Raw genomic sequence first — 17,657 nt, 5'->3', positions numbered from 1 at the left:
ACAGTGAGACTCTGTCTCAAAAGAGATGATAATTCCGAACACTAAAATAAAGTGAAATATATGAAGTTGTTCCCTAGAATATCATTTGTAAAGGCAAAAAAGTAGAGGTAATTTAAATATCTAGCAGTAATGAAGCCAAGTTCAAACACATGAGCTACAACTAGTTCAACACTTTTTTTCTCTGTAAATTAAGAGAATAAAGAATGATTTCACACTTACCACTGTACCGAGAAACTGAATGCTCATGTTTCCACCTGCTTCTCGAGAAAGACACTAAAAAACAAACAAGAGATATAAAATGAACTCACATCCACACAGCTTGTATGTAATGTTCACGATAGCCAAAAAACCCAAATGTCCATCAACTGATGGATGGGTAAACAAAATACAGTATAGCCATACAGTGGATTATTTGGCCATAAAAAGGAATGAAGTACTGATACATGCTACAAGTCAGTCACCAAGGATCACGCATTGTATGATTCCACTTAATAAGAGATGTCCAGAATAGTCAAATCCATGGAGATGGAAGGTAGATTGGTAGATGCCTCCAAGAGGAGGGCTGGGAGGACATGGAGATGATTGCTAATTGGTGTGAGGTTTCTCAAGGGTATAAACATGGTCTAAAATTGACTGTGGTGATGGTGGAACGACCTTGTGAATTGACTACAAACCACTAAACTGTAACTTTAAATGGGTGAATTGTATGGTGTGTGAATTATATCTCAATAAAATAGTTATAGAAAATGAATTAGCATTTGTTTAAAACAACAATGCAATTCTATGTCCAGAGAGTAGTGAAAGAAATAACCTCTTTATTATTCATTTATAAATAAAATTTGTTTATAGCAAATATATCACTTGCATATATCTTGTTTGAATTTTAATTAAAATAAAATACTATGACTATTAAAATTTTAGTTAAAAGTAAATACTACTGCTACTAAAAATGGGTGACTAAGTAGTACACTGGAAGCTGACTACACTGTGAGATAATTCTCACCTACAAAACTGGTCTATTGGGCCAGGCGCGGTGGCTCATGCCTGTAATTCCAGCACTCTGGGAGGCTGAGGCAGGCGGATCACGAGGTCAGGAATTCGAGACCAGCCTGGCCAATATGGTGAAACCCCATCTTTACTAAAAAATACAAAAATTAGCCAGGCGTGGTGGTGCACGCCTGTAGTCCCAGCTACTCGGGAGGCCGAGGCAGAAAAATTGCTTGGACCCAGGAGGTGGAGGTGAGGTTGTGGTGAGCCAAGATCGTGTCACTGCACTCCAGCCTGGTGACAGAGCGAGACTCCATCTCAAAAAGCAAAAACAAAAATAAAAAAACTTGCTCTATTTAATCCTAATGTATTCCTCAGAATTCTTCCTCTTCTGGCTAATCAGAGAGGGCTCAGTGACTTCAAAGACTACACACACAAATAAAGCAGTTCTAACTAAGCCAACATCATTTGTTTAAGTTCCCAGACGTAATTAGTGGCTTTCACTCAACTACATGCCATGAGCATTAGGATCCAGATGTATCCTAATTTCATTCCTTTTTACAGAAGTGGAGGTTTACCAACTCTGATCTCTATGATCACAGAAGTAATAGAACCCAGAGTGAACCTCTAGAAATCAAGCTGAGTCCTTGGTTCCTGGACGGAGGGAGGTTAGATCAATAAGACAGTGGTTTAACGCAAAATGTTTTCCCCTACCTGCAAATATTGCCAAGTGAATTGACACAATAGTAATCTAGATAGCATACTCAAGGCAGTGTGGTACAGACTAGAAAAAAAATCAGTATGGGAGCATTTTGACCCATGTCACTTTTTTTTTTTTTTTTAATTTGAGACAGAGTTTCGTTCTTGTCACCCAGGCTGGAGTGCAATGTCACGATCTCGGCTCACAGCAACCTCTGCCTCCCAGGTGTTCCTGATAGTGGTTACAGGACCTGCCACCACACTGCCTAATTTTTTGTTTTTTAGTAGAGTGGGTTTCACCATTTGGCCAGGTGGTTTTTTTTTTTTTTTTGACAAAGTCTCACTCTGTTGCCCAGGCTGGAGTGCAGTGGCATGATCTCAGCTCACTGCAACCTCTGCCTCCTGGGTTCAAGTGATTCTCCAGCCTCAGCCTCCCAAGTAGCTGGGACTATAGGCATCTCCCACCATGCCCGGCTAATTTTTTGTATTTTTACTAGAGATGGGGTTTTGCCATGTTGGCCAGGCTGGTCTCGAACTCCTGACCTCGTAACCCACCCCTTCTGCCTCCCAAAGCACTAGGATTACAGGTGTGAGCCTGTAATCCTACGGCGCCCAGCCAACCCATTTTACTTCTAAGAATTTATCCTGAGGAAAAAATGTAAGGATAGGCAGAAAAATAAAGCTGAACAAATATATCACTTGCGTGTAGTTTATAGAACTGAACAATGGCAAGGAATGTAAATGACTGGGAAAGACACTGGCTAAGTAACTTGTGGTATATATCCAGCCTGCCATTTAAAAAGTTTAAAGACATGAAAAATGCTTATAGTATATTTCTAAGGGCAAGAAGAACAGAACAATATGTTCAGAATAAGCCTTGTAAAAAATTATGTTATAGAAAAAGTATAGAATTAGTGCACATAAAACTTATTTTTAGGCAAAAATATTAGTTGACTCTCATTTTCACTTATCTGTTTTTCCTATTCTTTTATATGCACATGTTGAACTTAATAAAGGCAAAAAAAGACAGAAACAAAATGGAATAAAATAGACTCCTTTCCTGTGTCTTAGGGAGACTCAGTTAAGAATGGAGCGTTGATTCCTGGGTTTTGACACTGGCACTTCTACGTTGGTCATCCATCTAATCAGCCACCTATCTCTCAACTGTGTTGGGCACTGCTGGCTGAATTAAGACCCACCTTCCAGGAGACTAAGGAAAAGACAGCAGAATTATTGGAAAAATAAGTATAATTCAATACGATAAATGCATAGTACAAAATGTACAAAGTATTATGGGATAAAGAGGATAGACCGACTAAATGAGCAGAAAGGTTAATAAGGAAGACATCAGATAGGTTAAGACAGACATTAAAGCTGGATATTTAAAAACAAACAGGGACAGGGTGCGGTGGCTCATGCCTGTAATCCCAGCACTTTGGGAGGCTAAGGTGGGTGGATCATTTGAGGTCAGGAGTTTGAGACCAGCCTGACCAACATGGTGGCTCTACTAAAAATATAAAAATTAGCAGGGCATGGTGGTGGGTGCCTGTAGTCCCAGCTACTTGGGAGCCTGAGGCAGGAGAATCACTCGAACCTGGGAGTTGGAGGTTGCAGTGAGCTGACTGTGCCAACGCACTCCAGCCTGGGCGCCACAGCACAACTCTGCTTAAAAAAAAAAACAAAGAAAAGAAAAAAAAAAAAACCACGAACAGGATTCAGCCATTATGGAAAACAGTATGGAGGTTTCTCAAAACATTAAAAATAGAACTACCATATGATCCAACAATCCCACTACTGCATATATATCCAAAGGAAAGAAATCAGTTATGTCAAGGAGATATCGGCATCCCCGTGTCTATTGTAGGACTATTCATGATGACCAAGATAGGGAATCAACCTGTGTCCATCCACAGACCAACGGATACAGAGAATGTGGTATATATGCAAAACGGAATATTATTTAGACTTAAAAAAGAAAATCCTGCCATTTGCAACAACACGGATGAACCCGGAAGACATTATGTTAAGTAAAATAAGCCAGGTACATACAGAAAGACATACCATATGACCTCACTTACATGACGAATCTAAAAACGTCAAACTCACAGAGTAGAAAATAGAATGGTGGTTGGGGAGGGGGGGTTGGGGAAATATTAATCAAAACCCACAAAATTTCAGTTATAAAGGAGAAATAGGTACAAGAAAGCTATTATACAATATAGTAACTATAGTTAATGATGACGTATTATTAATATATTCTTGAAATTTTCTGAGTATATTTAAAGTGTACCTCACATACAGAATAAGTATGTAAGGTAATACATATATGTTAATAATTAGCTCAATTTAGCCATTCCACAGTGTATTCACTGTTTGAAGTGTGTACTTCAAAACATGTTCTACATGTGCTAAAGTTTGAAAGTTTGTCTCCTCCAAACCTCATGTTGAAATGTGATCCCCAGTGTTGGAGGTGGGGCCTAATGGGGGTGTGTGGATCACTGGGAAGGATCCCTCTTGAATAGATTAATGCCCTCTTTGAGGGCGAGTTCTCGCTTTTAGTTCCTGAGAAAGCTGGTTGTTAAAAAGAGCCTGGCACCTCCCTCCCTTCTCCCTCACTCTGTGACCTCCACACACATCAGCTCCCCTTTGCCTTCTACCATGAATAAAAGCAGCCTGAGGTCTTCATCAGATGCCTAATCCTGAACTTTGCCAGACATCAGAATCATGAACCAAATAAACTTTTTTTTATAAATTATCCAGTCTCGGGTATTCCTTTGTAGCAACACAAAAGACGCTACTAAGACAGCATGACAAATATACGCAACTTTATCAATTAAAAACCAAATTACAAATTTTAAAAATGAGCAGGAATTCTGCAAAAGAAAACTGAAAAACAGCTGGGAATGGTGGCTCACGCCTATAAACCCAGCACTTTGGGAGACCGAGGCGGGCAGATTGCTTGAGGTCAGAAGTTCAAAACCACCGGGCGCAGTGGCTCACACCTGTAATCCCAGCACTTTGGGAGGCCAAGGTGGGCGGATCACGAGGTCAGGAGATCAAGACCATCCTGGCCAACATAGTGAAACCCCATCTCTACTAAAAATACAAAAATTAGCCGGACGTGGTGGCGGGCACCTGTAGTCCCAGCTACTCGGGAGGCTGAGGCAGGAGAATGGCGTGAACGCGGGAGGCGGAGCTTGCAGTGAGCTGAGATCGCATCACTGCACTCCAGCCTGGGTGACAGCGTGAGACTCTGTCTCAAAAAAAAAAAAAAAAAAAAAAGAAGTTGTTCAAAACCAGCCTGGCCAACATGGTGAAATCCCGTCTCTTCTAAAAATACAAAAATTAGCCAGGCGTGGTGGTGGCGCCTGTAATCCGAGCTACTCAAGAGGCTGAGGCAGGAGAATCGCTTGAACCCGGGAGCCGGAGGTTGCAGTGAGCCAAGATTGCACCACTGCACTCCAGCCTGGGAGACAGAGCGAGACTCCGTCTCAAAAAAAAAAAATTGTGGGCTGATAAGACAGTTAACAAAAATTTCAGATTAAGAGATGGCACGATGGCATGGCGAGTTTAGGGAATGTTAAGCAGTTCAGTGTGGCCAGAAATAGGGTTGGATGAAGGTGTGGGTGGCAAGAAAGGAAACCAGGAAGGAATTATAAACCCAGGTCAGATCTTGTACAGAGAGAGCTCATACCTGACAAAGTTCTTACACTTAAGAACTGGAGTGTGACATGCTCACGTTTTAGAAAGACAGTGGTCTGAGGTCATGCTGAAGATATATAGAATGCGGAAGGACGAGGCTAGGAGGCCGAGTAAAACAGCACTACAATCATTCAGGTAGGAGCCTGATGTGCTAAGCAGCCACAACAGAAGAACTGAGTCTGACTCAGACCTAGGACCTTAGGATGGAGAGAGCAAACAGACCTGAAAGACGATCTCAATTTTGCTCTACAGATGAAGAAACTAAGGCACAGGAATGTAAAAAGTAGTTTGGCTACCTGCAACTCTGCACGAAAAATTTTAATCTTGGTCCTGAGATTTAAAAAAAAAAAAAAATCACAATAAGCCACTGAACTGCTGCATGGCAAGAAAGTCTGTGCATTCGGCTTCATATGACAAAAACTGCAAAAGCAGCCATAGATGGCAGACAAAAGTGAATGAATGCGGCTATGTTCTAGTTAACTGCTTATCATCAATCAGATCTGAATGTGACCTCATACTTCTCATGGGTCATAAAACATTATTGATTTTTTTTTTTTTGACAGTGTCTCATGCTGTCACCCAGGCTGGAATGCAGTGGCACGGTCACAGCTCTCCACAGCAACTGCCTGGACTCCAGCGATTCTCCCACCTCAACCTCCCAAGCAGCTGGACCCACAGGCATGCACCACTGTACCCAGCCACTTTTTTAAAAAATTATTTGTAGAGACAAGGTCTCACTATGTTGCCCAGGCTGGATGAAACATTCTTCTTTAATTTTTTCCCCCAACTATTTAAAAATGTAATAACCACTCAAGTTGTGAGCCCCATAGAAACAGGCAGTGCCTCCTGGTCTAAGCCACCAGTACCTCTCACCTGAGGTCTGCAACGGTCAAATCAATGATTTCTCTGTCTCAAATCAATGATTTCCCAGGGCCTGCAGTGATTTTAAAAATCAAATCACATCACTCTCCTACCCAAACCCTCCAAACGCTCCACAACATGAATAGAAAGAAACAACACAAAACAAAACAGTTATTTGGCCCCTAGATGATCTGGTTCTGTCTTCCTCATTCCACTCTCCCCAACTGGCCTTCACACAAAACAAGCTTGTCCCGTTTCAGAGCCTCTGCTTTGCCCCTTCTGCTACCTGGGACTTTCTTCCCCCAGACTTCTGCACGTTTGCCCCCTCTTCGTAGGTCTCGGCTCAGTGTTAGCTATTCAGAGAGGACTTCCTAGCCATCCTTGCTAAAGCTGCCTTCTCCAGTCACTTTCTATCAATTTTATAGTCTTCATCCAACTTCTTAGTACTAAAATCACCTTATTTAGGTATTTACATGTTTAGTATCTACTCCCCCCTGCTGGAATATAAGTCTTGTTCCTTGTTCTATCTGCAATGTCTAGAACACTGCCTAGGCCATACTGGGTGTTCCCTTCTATGTAGGAGACACTAAAACAATATCATCATTCCTTTGGCTGACACTACAAAGGTTAGATTCATTCCCAGGCAAATAGAAGTAATTTTGCAATATGTAAAATGGAAACAAATTTTCACATTAAAAACAAATTGTATCAATGAATGTATGACCATAGGTATAAGTACCAATAAGCTGTCCTTAACATTGCATTCAGTTTAAAGCAGGTCACAATTACATATATAATGACTGTCACCTTTTTTTCACCACACTCCCACGGTCTGTAAAGGAAGGAAGGAAGGAAGCAAGGACAGGCCGGGAGTGGTGGCTCACGCCTGTAATCCCAACACTTTGGGAGGTCAAGGAAGGCGGATCACTTGAGCCCAGGAGTTTGAGACCAGCCTGGCCAACATGGTGAAATCCTGCCTCTACTAAAAATACAAAAATTGGCCGGACATGGTGCCATGCGCCTGTAATCCCAGCCACTCGGGAGGGTAAGGCAGGAGAATCGCTTGAACCTGGGAGGCGGAGGTTGCAGTGAGCCGAGATCATGCCATTGCACTACAGCCTGAGTGACAGAGCAAGACTCCATCTCAAAAAAAAGGAAAAATATTGATGTAAAGAAAAACAGAAACAAAATTTCACTCAAAACTGGAATTTATTTCAATCTTCCCTAAGAGGAAGATACACTTTTCCTAGAGCCTAGGATTAAGATAATTCAGTTTTAGAATCCACAAAAAAACAAAGTATTCAATGCCTATCATGAGTCTAATGCATGCCAAAACAAATATGAACTGACCACTTGATAAGCCAATAGCAAAATTCTTCATAAAAATTAAGACTTTTATTTGATGAAACATATCCACGTTTGTTAAAATATTTTTTCCAAATATTTCATCCCTTTTCCTATTTTAAATGGCACTCCAAAGCCTGATAAAAAATGTTCTCCTTTTCTTATTTTGATAGTCTGCTCCAACATTTACAAAATGTATTCCTTTTTATTTAATACTTTGGAAGATTTTGTTAACAAAATGATTTCAACATTTGTTAGAATCAAATTCATACAAAATTAGCAAAGTTATTCACACAAAGGCAAAAACATTAGCAAAACAATAAATCAAATGTTCCAAAAATACCTTCCTAGGATAATAAAATCAAGGCAATTTCACCTTTAAAAATAATGTCACTGAACAGTAAGAGGAAGAAATAGTAATAGTTTTCTTTTTCCCCTCACTGATTTCCAACTTGATAATATGTTTTAAAGGCCATTACTGTGGGATTTGTCTTATCGGTCTCCAGTGCAGCTGTTTGTATTATTTTCCACATTTACTACAATCAGTGTTTATACTATTCAAAATTCTCTTCCTCAGGCAGCAACGAAAATATAATTTTCTAGTTAACAGAAGAGGAGAAAAGCTTGTATGTGTGGGGGTGTGGGCAGGGGAAGTTCAGAGAGACATTTTCCCATTCAGTTAAATTTTAAAAGCAACTCCAAATTATAAAACCAAGAAAACTGCTAAGTTTCTCGGACTACATTACAAAAGCAGGTAGCCTTGCATCAAAATTAATATTTTATGCCACAGCTGTAAATACATCCCAGCTGTTAACCTGCCTTGAAATATTTTAAAGCAGAGTCAACACAGTTATTTCTGTTCTACTGGTGAGCTTGTTTCTAAGATGTGTAGCTGTATTGATACGTCAGGAACGTAAAAAGGATATGGTTAATAATTACTCTTTCATTTCCTACTTCATTCGAAAAAAAATACCAACCTCTACTTATTCTCAGTTATATATTTATATATCCTATATATCCTGAGAGTTTCATGTCACATGCAATGATTCTAGAGAAATCACATGTGTAGAGTACAAAATAATACTGACTTCAAAGAGGTGGGGGTGGGGGGAACATTTTTAAAACCTGTAAAACATTTTAGGACTAAAAACATACGACAATTACTTCCCAATTCATTTGTGTGCCAGCAAAGTACAGGCAAAAATGTATGTCGCTTTATTTTTCTAATTAAAATATTAATTTTACCATCTATAAACAGTTACTAGGATTAAAACTAAAGTTTATTATTGGAGGGTGTGGGAGCTATTTTAATCTAAAAAAAACTGAAAAGAAAATAACATTTTTAACTTCCTCTCAAGTAGATATGAAAATCAACAATTTATTTTCTTCAAAACTGAAATTTAAGGTTACAATTTTAAAATTGATTCAAATTCTGTGTGGACAAGCATTTATATATATACTACATATAGTTTCACAATCTGCAAACAGAGTAACATCTCGTCCATCACATTCATGTGCTTGTGTAATATTTTATATTACACAGGCCCACTGGGCATTTTAAGTTATCATGTTATATATATATAATATATATAAAATTTAATACTCTAGTCATTTCACAAGCAATCCATTTAATCTGGTATTCTTCAGTAAATAACATGAGATTCATGTGACACTATTCCAAATTTGTCTGCTTTAACATAGAAAATTAGTTCCACTTAGCTGAATATCAAAGACCTATTCAATACAGAATGCAGTGGTGCTACAATCAGCTCTGCACTGTTATTTATAATAAATTTATCTTCTCTTGAAAATATTTGAGCAAGAATATGAGAAAAAGAAAAAAGTCTTCAAAGGTACAGCATGAATAGCTTCACATCACACAAATGCAGAAATTGTTAGACCTTAGCAGGATCTCAAGATATTTTCAAAAGTATTTAGCTACTCCTCAGGCCTGAAGGCAACCTGCTGTGAGCAGGTGGGTAGAAGAAATCACGCCATACAAAGAAACAGGCCAACAGCAGTTAGTCGGCTCTGCTTGCAAATGTTCAAACAACGTGACTACGCAAAATGAAAATCTAGTATGTAAAACGTTAACGACAAACAATACATTAAATCCCAGTACACAAATTACACTGTAAGAAATAGAGAACAGCAAAATTGAAGAATTTCTTTCAAGGTCAAAAAAATTACTTCACAGGAATATAGACATAGTAAAAAAAAAATAAAATAAAAAACTTCTATTCATCCAGCAGGTTCCATACTACAAAGGTTCTGGGGTTTGTGAGGAAAACAGAGAGTGAGCTCACCATGGCCAGAACACAGCGAATCTTCTGTTTGTTTCATCACTTTAATTATATGCCACAGGCAGGAAATCCTTCCACGTTTTAAAAATAGTTGTAATTTTTTTAATCTTCTAATGGGCAATTTAAAAAGCTTGTCAGCTAGATGATAAATTCATCTTCTGTTTAAAAATAAATTCAACTCATCTATTCCGAATTTTAAAAGATAAAAACCAAAACTGTGGTTAACATTAAGGGGGAATACTTTAAAAACCGTTATGTAGAGTTTTCTCTATCTGTAAACACACTCTGGTTTACAAAAAATTTTGCCTGTGAGTGGTCTAACCCAGTAACCAGTAGCTACATGTAACTACTGAGAACTTGAAATATGACTGGTGTGACTGAGGAGTTAAATTTTCAATTGTATTTAATGTTAATTTTAAAACTGAAGCAGTGTAATTTTCTGTTAAACCCAACTCCATTGTTTTGGTAGGACTACATTCCACTCTGACCATTCCATTGTTTAAGATACTGTTGTATTAATGCCAATGTCTATGTTGTTTCTGGTATCACATTAGTAATTTTTAAAGTCTTTCATGTTGAAATGACAACATTTTGAGTATTAGTCTGTGAAAGGGCCATAAATGCAAAGCAGCCCCCAAATGCAGAAGGAGCCAAGAAACCAAAGAATAAGGCAAAGAAACCCAATTTGTTGGTAAAGGTGTTTTTTTGGGGGAACTTACTTGGAGGGACAGACAGAAGCGTGGTCTCGGACGGCTGCAAGACAGGTATATCCCGCACTGTTACTGGCCAGACCCAGAGCTTATATGCCACAGGGAAAGGGCGTACGTGCTCTATAGAGGCAATTAAAGGCCTCCTCCAGAACAGGTGAGAATGCTATGTGCATCACTGCCTATAATTTGTGTGGTAAGATCAAGGCTGCTTTGTTCTTACACTAAAAACAGTAAATAAAATTGGAATCAGGAGGCATTCACGCGACTGGGGCTAATGAGAAATCAACGTGGCTTTGCTGGGAGTGGTGGCTCAGGCCTATAATCCCAGCACTTTGGGAGGCAGAGGCAGGATGATCACTGGGGTCCAGGAGTTCTGGGCAACACAGTGTGCCCTCATCTCTACAAAAAATCAACAAAATTAATTGCATGTGCTGGCACAGGCCTGCAGTCCCACCTACTCAGAAGGCAGAGGCAGGAGGATTAGTTGAGTCTGGGAGGTTGAGGCTGCAGTGAGCCATGACTGCACCACTGTACTCCAGCCTGGGCAACAGAGCAAGATCCTATCATTAAAAAAAAGTAAAATAAAAAATAAATTAAATTAAAACAACAAGGTTTGCCTTCAAGAGAAAAAAAAACATGGTGGATTAGCAATTAAGATGGAATCACTTTTTTTTTTTTTTTGAGACGGAGTCTCGCTCTGTCGCCCAAGCTGGAGTGCAGTGGCACACTCTCGGCTCACTGCAAGCTCCGCCTCCCAGGTTCACGCCATTCTCCTGCCTCAGCCTCCGAGTAGCTGGGACTACAGGCGCCCGCCACCACGCCCGGCTAATTTTTTGTATTTTTAGTAGAGACGGGGTTTCACTGTGGTCTTGATCTCCTGACCTCGGGATCCGCCCGCCTCGGCCTCCCAAAGTGCTGGGATTACAAGCGTGAGCCACCGCGCCCGGCCAAGATGGAATCACTTTTGTCTCCACAGGTACACTGGGTTAAATAAAATGTGTTAGTAAAATTAATTCCACTTGTTTCATCTTTTTTAACATGACTACTAAAATTTTAAATGGCAGTTGGGAATGGTGGCTCACACCTGCAAACCTAGCACTTTGGGAGGCTGAGGCGGGCAGATAACTTGAAGTCAAGAGTTCAAGACCAGCCTGACCAACATGGTAAAACCCCCTCTCTACTAAAAATACAAAAAAAAAAATTAGCTGGGCATGGTGGCAGGTGCCTGTAGTCCCAGCTACTTGGGAGGCTGGGGTAGAATAATTGCTTGAGCCTGGGAGGTGGAGGTTGCAGTGAACTGAGATTGTGCCACTGAACTCCAGCCTGGGCAACAGAGCAAGACTCCGTCTCAAAAAAAAAAAAAAAAAAAAGCTAATTAAGTAAAACTAAGAAATTTTAAATATGGCTTGTGTTAGGTTTCTATTAGATAAGGCTATTTAATAAACATCATTATCAACTGACTACTTCTGCAATGAAAATATACAATGAAAATAGAAACACTGGTAAAAAAACATAAAGCAAATAAATATAAAAGTTATTTCATTTTCCTTAAATGATATTTGAAGAAAAGTTGGCTAAATTATTAGAGAAACTAACAGAAAAAGACTTTAAAATTCTGAAGAGAACTTTTAATTATTTTCAAGTTTTCAATGTTTATGCCCCTGGTTCTTTATCATTTCAAAATATGTGATTTCCTCCTCCCTCAGGTAATATATCACTAGCTCCATATTCAAAGTTATCCACAATGATTAGACTTCTTCCGAGAGTATGATTTTCTTGAAGTCAGAAAGGCAGCATACTTAAAGCAGGTGCGGGTGGTTCTGTGGGAGCAAGAGCTGATATGACCTCACCCAGCAACGGACAGTGAGAAAGCCCAGGGCATGCACAAGGCTTTGAGAAAGAGAAAACCAGGAATAGCGGGAGGCAGACACTTTCCTACACCTACTGATACTATCAGTAGCTATCTACACTTGTCAACAGGTGATACTGTGGGCCTAAATCAGCCGAGGTGCTACCCAGAGCAAACAGAGGCCAACAGGAAAGAACCATGCTTGGTGAGCAAGGTGCCTCTGTGGGCAAGTCCTTGGGAGCCCTCTTGTTTCTTTTTGCTCTCACAGAAACCATGGTTATTCTGTATCAAGAGAGGCCCACCAGCCACACTAATGGAGTATGGATTTCGCAAATGTTGGGAGGTCAGGAACTAAAAAGAATCAGCAAAACATTCTATAAGGTAAGATGACTGTCCACTTACCCATTTACCCATCCATACCTACTCATCCAATTATTGAGCATTTATACGCACCGAGAAGTCAGCAGGGCAGTGGGAATTAAAAGTCAAATCCAAAAGGAAACAGGTGATTTAGATCAATTAACAGAGGTTAATAACCTATGAAATTTATTATTCCAATGATAGTATTGAGGCAGGAGAACAGGGTCTGGAGGCAGGGAACCTAAGGCTGTTTCACGCAGACTTCCTAGAACTAAATTGAAAGGAAAATCCTAGCTTTCCACACCTAAGTAATAAAAGGACCAGAGGCTACTCCCTTTGCAAACCCCCCACCTTTTCTGTGTGGCAGATGGGAAATCGGACAGTCAATTTCCCATCCAGTAACAAATCAGAAAATCAGACTGATTGTGGGTCCAGTCTTTGCAACTTTGTAACTTCACTCCAGTCTCTGAATGGTTGCTGTCCACAACCAATCAGACTGATTGCGGGCCAAGTCTTCGTTTGCATAGAAGTGTAACTTTGTAACATGTTTGCACAGGATTGTGACCTTGGTAACTTCAGCCTCTGGCTGGCTGCTTTCTGCAGCCAGTCAGACTGATTACGGGCTACCACTTCATTTACATGAGGTGAGTATAAAGTAATCAATGGAAAACTTCTAGTGGGTATTTGGAACCAAGAAGATTCTGTATCCAGGCCCTTGAGCCGCTGCTCAGGCCCACTCCCACACTGTGGAGTGTAGTTTCATTTTCTTTCTGTCTCTCTCTTTTTTTTTTTTTTATTTGAGACAGAGTTTCGCTCTTGTTGCCCAGGCTGGAGTGCAATGGCTCGATCTCGGCTCATTGCAACCTCCACCTCCTGGGTTCAAGCAATTCTCCTGTCTCTGCCTCTCAAGTAGATGGGATTACACACAGGCACCACCACGCTAGGCTAATTTTGTATTTTTAGTAGAGATGGGATTTTACCATGTTGGCCAGGCTGGTTTCAAACTCCTGACCTCAGGTGATCCATACAACTCGGCCTCCCAAAGTGCTGGGATTACAGGCATGAGCCACCGCACCTGGCCGCCTGTATTTTCGTTTTCAATAAATCCCTGTTTTCATTCTGTTGTTGCTTCATTGTTTGCTTTGCTGGACATCTTGTCCAATTATTTGTTCAAAACGCCAAGAACCTGGATAACTTGCAGTCACGACCGTCTACCCAGTGACAGTATACACCAAAATACAACTTACTTTTAAACGAATTTAATGGGTAATATTAAGCTTATGAATTTTACCAATGAAAACCAGGAACATGAATACACGTGATCGGACTGGATGAATCAGGAGCTAATTCCTGAGGCAAAGGTAAGTTGCCTTCCCAACTACTTACTCATCTCATCAGATAAAGAAGTTAAATGCTCCTTAATATGGTTTGGATGTGTGTCCCCTCCAAATCTCTTGCTGAAATGTGATTCTCAACATGGCAGGTAGGGCCGAGTGGGAGGTGTTTGGGTCATGAAGGTAGATCTTGGTTGTTTAAAAGAGTGGGGCACCTCCCAGTTCTCTCTCTCTCATTCCTGCTCTTGCCATGTGATGCTCCTCCTCCTGCTTTGCCTCCACCATGATTGGAAGCTCCCTGAGGCCTCCCTCCCCAGAAGCCGAGCAGATGCTGGCACCACACTTCCTGTACAGCTGGCAGAACCGTGAGCCATTTAAACCCGTTCTCTTTATAAATTATGCAGTCTCAGGTTTTTCTTTATAGCAATATAAGAACAGATGAACACACTACTTTTCGTGGAATCACAGGGGTTCAGCAACAAAATGAAGTGGATGCCAAGTACCCATACATCTTTAAGTCAGATGCTAGCCAAGGCTACCTGGTAGAATGTGCTAGGAAGCTGTGGGACCAGTGACTGTCCATCTCCCACCTCAAAAGAATAAAAGAGGAAAATTAATTTGAGGAGGTCGAATTCTTAAGCTTAGAATTTAAGGCTGAACTCCTTAAGTTATGTGAAAGCGACTTCATGAGAATCACTTATTCATGCAAATTCTTAGAGACAGACCAAGAAGAGAAGCTTGTACTTTGTTGGTTTGGTGAGGCAAGGACTTATTACTATTTCTTGTGGCCAGATGTGGATTGTGCAGGAGAAAAGCAGGCAGGGTCATTATGAGGGACCATGCCCAATGAGAACATTCAGAGTCAACACAGCAGTTGCTCAGGAGACCAAAGGCAACTGGAAAAGACAGGAGGCATTAAGTGTTCTGCAGGTGAGAAGTTCCCCCAAATCCACATGAAGGTATCCCAGGGCTACCCGCCAGCTTTGGACATCTGCCATGCCCCAAGAGAGTGAATGCCAGGTTGCCTCTGCCCCAGAAAACCTGGTTCTTCCTGCCAGGCTCTTCTCATCTTTACCCCATACTGCAAATTCTGAGAGACCCAATATAGCAGCTCTGAAGTAGAAAAGGGTATTGTTGAGGCTCAGAAAATGATACCCCAAAGTGAAGGCCTCAGAAGTAACCTCAGAACTAAGATCTCTCTGACCTTCTGCCCTCCTGTCTCTCACCCCTCATTCTCTCCTGAGACGAGTCACAGACATCAGAATTCCTCTCCTGCAAAGACAACTATGAAACTAGAAACAGGACTCTAACCCCTCCCTGCCTTTCTAAGAGCTGCCCATAAAGAAATTCTCTGGCCTACCCTTCTCTACAACAGTAGCAGGTCATAAGACTGTCATCCCAGATGGGTCTTATCCCATACCTGGGAGGAAGAAATGGTACAAGAGAGGCCGGGAAGGTCTGAACAGAGGCCTTGCTGGGTTCCTCTCAGCCTACTAGCATTCACTTACATTCTTTGTCCCATCGGTTTTACACGGCTGCCCATTCTTCATTAAACCTAAGCATTAAAATGGACAGCTTTCCTTGTATCTTTGGATCTCTTTTCTGAAGACTCTCATGTCACATAAAACTTTGATTAAATAAATCAGTTATACTTTTCTCTTGTTAACCTGTCTTTTGTTATAGGAGTGTCTGCCACTGACACCCTTATGATGGGGAGGAGCGGGATCACACCCTTTTGCCCCTACAATATAAAGCAAGCAAGAAGAAAGCAACATTCTCCTCTGCACTAGTAAAGGTTTCTCAGTGTGAGGTCAAACTGAGTTTAGAGAGGAGAGGTTTTACCAGTTTTGATATTACAATGAACTAGACTTTCAAACACACCCTCCTCTCCCAAATACAGTATGGCTTGTTTATTACCTGGTAGCAACATTACAGACTGTTAGAATGGTATGTGGTTTTATATATGGGAAGCAAAGAAGTTGAGATAAAGGGTTTAAAAAAAAAAACAGCTCTAAGAAACTTGCTTCTACTGGGACTGAAAAAAGTGCCACTTGTGCAGTGAACTTGTTACAGAGTAACACCAATATAGGAAGGGCACATCCTAGAAGTATTCGGAATGCCTCTTCTTCAATTACTAGCTAGGTAAGTCCTGCTCCACAATGAGATACCACTTCACCTCCAACAGGATGGCTATTATTAAAAAACAAAATAAAACAGAAAATAACAAGTGTTAACAAAGATGGCATGAAATTGAAATTATTGTGCACTGCTAATGGGAATGTAAAATGGTGCAGCAACTATGGAGTTTCCTCAAAAAATTAAACATACAATTACCATATGATCCAGCAATTCCACTTCTGGGTATATACCCAAAAGAATGGGGTACTCAGACAGATATCTGTACACCCATGCTCATGGAAGCATAATTCACAGCAGCCAAAAGGTAGAAACAACCCAAATGTCCCTTGACAGAGGAATGGATAAACAACATGTAGTATATTCACACAATGGAATATTATTCAGCCATAAAAAGGAAAGACATCCTGTCACATGCTATAACCTGGATGAACCCTGAAGACAGTATGCTAAGTGAAATAAGCCAGTCACAAAAGACAAATACTATATGATTTCATTTATAGGCAGTACCCATACCCACAGTAGTCAAATTCATAGAAACAGAAAGTGGTTTCTACGCATGGAAACATAGGTTTCTCTCAAACTCAACCCCCTTTTTCTCTACACTGCTTGCACCCTAGTGAAGGATGAAGGCAGTAATAGGATTGTCTTCTAAATGAACTCCATCTCCACCCTTCAATCCCTTAACCCCTCCTCTATTATGAGGACGCATTAATATTCTACAACGGCATTTTGATGGACGTTACTTTACTCTGCAAAAAGTTGTAATATCTCCACTGCTGACTGAAAAGCATGGATTCTTTAGGCTCTCATTCACTATCTGGCTCCTCCAACCTATTTTTCCATGTTTAGCTCTCATTACTTCCCTAAATGAATACTTCCCAATTTGCCTCTTGATTCACAAACATGTTTTTCTAAGGTGTATCTCGAATATCATCTGATGCCCTTGGCTAAGGGTTTCCGAAAGATTAACAAAAACTGAAAGAGTGCAACTGACTGAGAGCTCATAGAAGCAAATATACTGAGGATCGTATTAAGCGAAAAATCATCTTTTTATTTACAATTAATTGAGAATCACAGAAACAGCTTTTAAAGAATTTCGGGGTTGGAAAGGTGAGGTGGTGGCAAGGTAGTAAGGGAAGAGAAGCAGGACTGCCATTAAATTGTGCTGGCATAACGAGTTATCTGTTTATTTATTTATTTTTGAGATGGAGTCTTGCATTGTCGCCCAGGCTGGAGTGCAGGGGTCGAGCCTCTTGAGCAGCTGGGACTGCAGGTGTGCACCACCATCCCCGGTTAATGTTTTGTATTTTCAGTAGAGACAGGGTTTCACCATGTTGGCCAGACTGGTCTGGTATCAAATGCCTTACCT

At 40.6% G+C, this 17,657-nt stretch overlaps 1 protein-coding gene across 8 annotated transcripts in view; it reads right to left on the bottom strand.

The window, feature by feature from the left end:
- Window positions 1-17,657, bottom strand: part of PCCA (propionyl-CoA carboxylase subunit alpha) — a 448,216-nt gene that overhangs the window by 86,093 nt on the left and 344,466 nt on the right. For all 8 annotated transcript variants that reach the window (XM_032151213.2, XM_032151217.2, XM_058438035.1 and 5 more), the window contains one exon: window positions 220-273. In XM_032151213.2, coding sequence (XP_032007104.1) covers window positions 220-273 — 54 coding nt within the window. The remainder of the gene's footprint in view (window positions 1-219; window positions 274-17,657) is intronic.

Source organism: Hylobates moloch, unplaced genomic scaffold (assembly GCF_009828535.3).
Source record: "Hylobates moloch isolate HMO894 unplaced genomic scaffold, HMol_V3 SCAFFOLD_4, whole genome shotgun sequence".
In the NCBI taxonomy this organism is placed as follows: Eukaryota; Metazoa; Chordata; class Mammalia; order Primates; family Hylobatidae; genus Hylobates; species Hylobates moloch.
The sequence above is the reverse complement of the archived record's forward strand: the minus strand, read 5'-3'. Positions and strand labels throughout refer to the sequence as shown.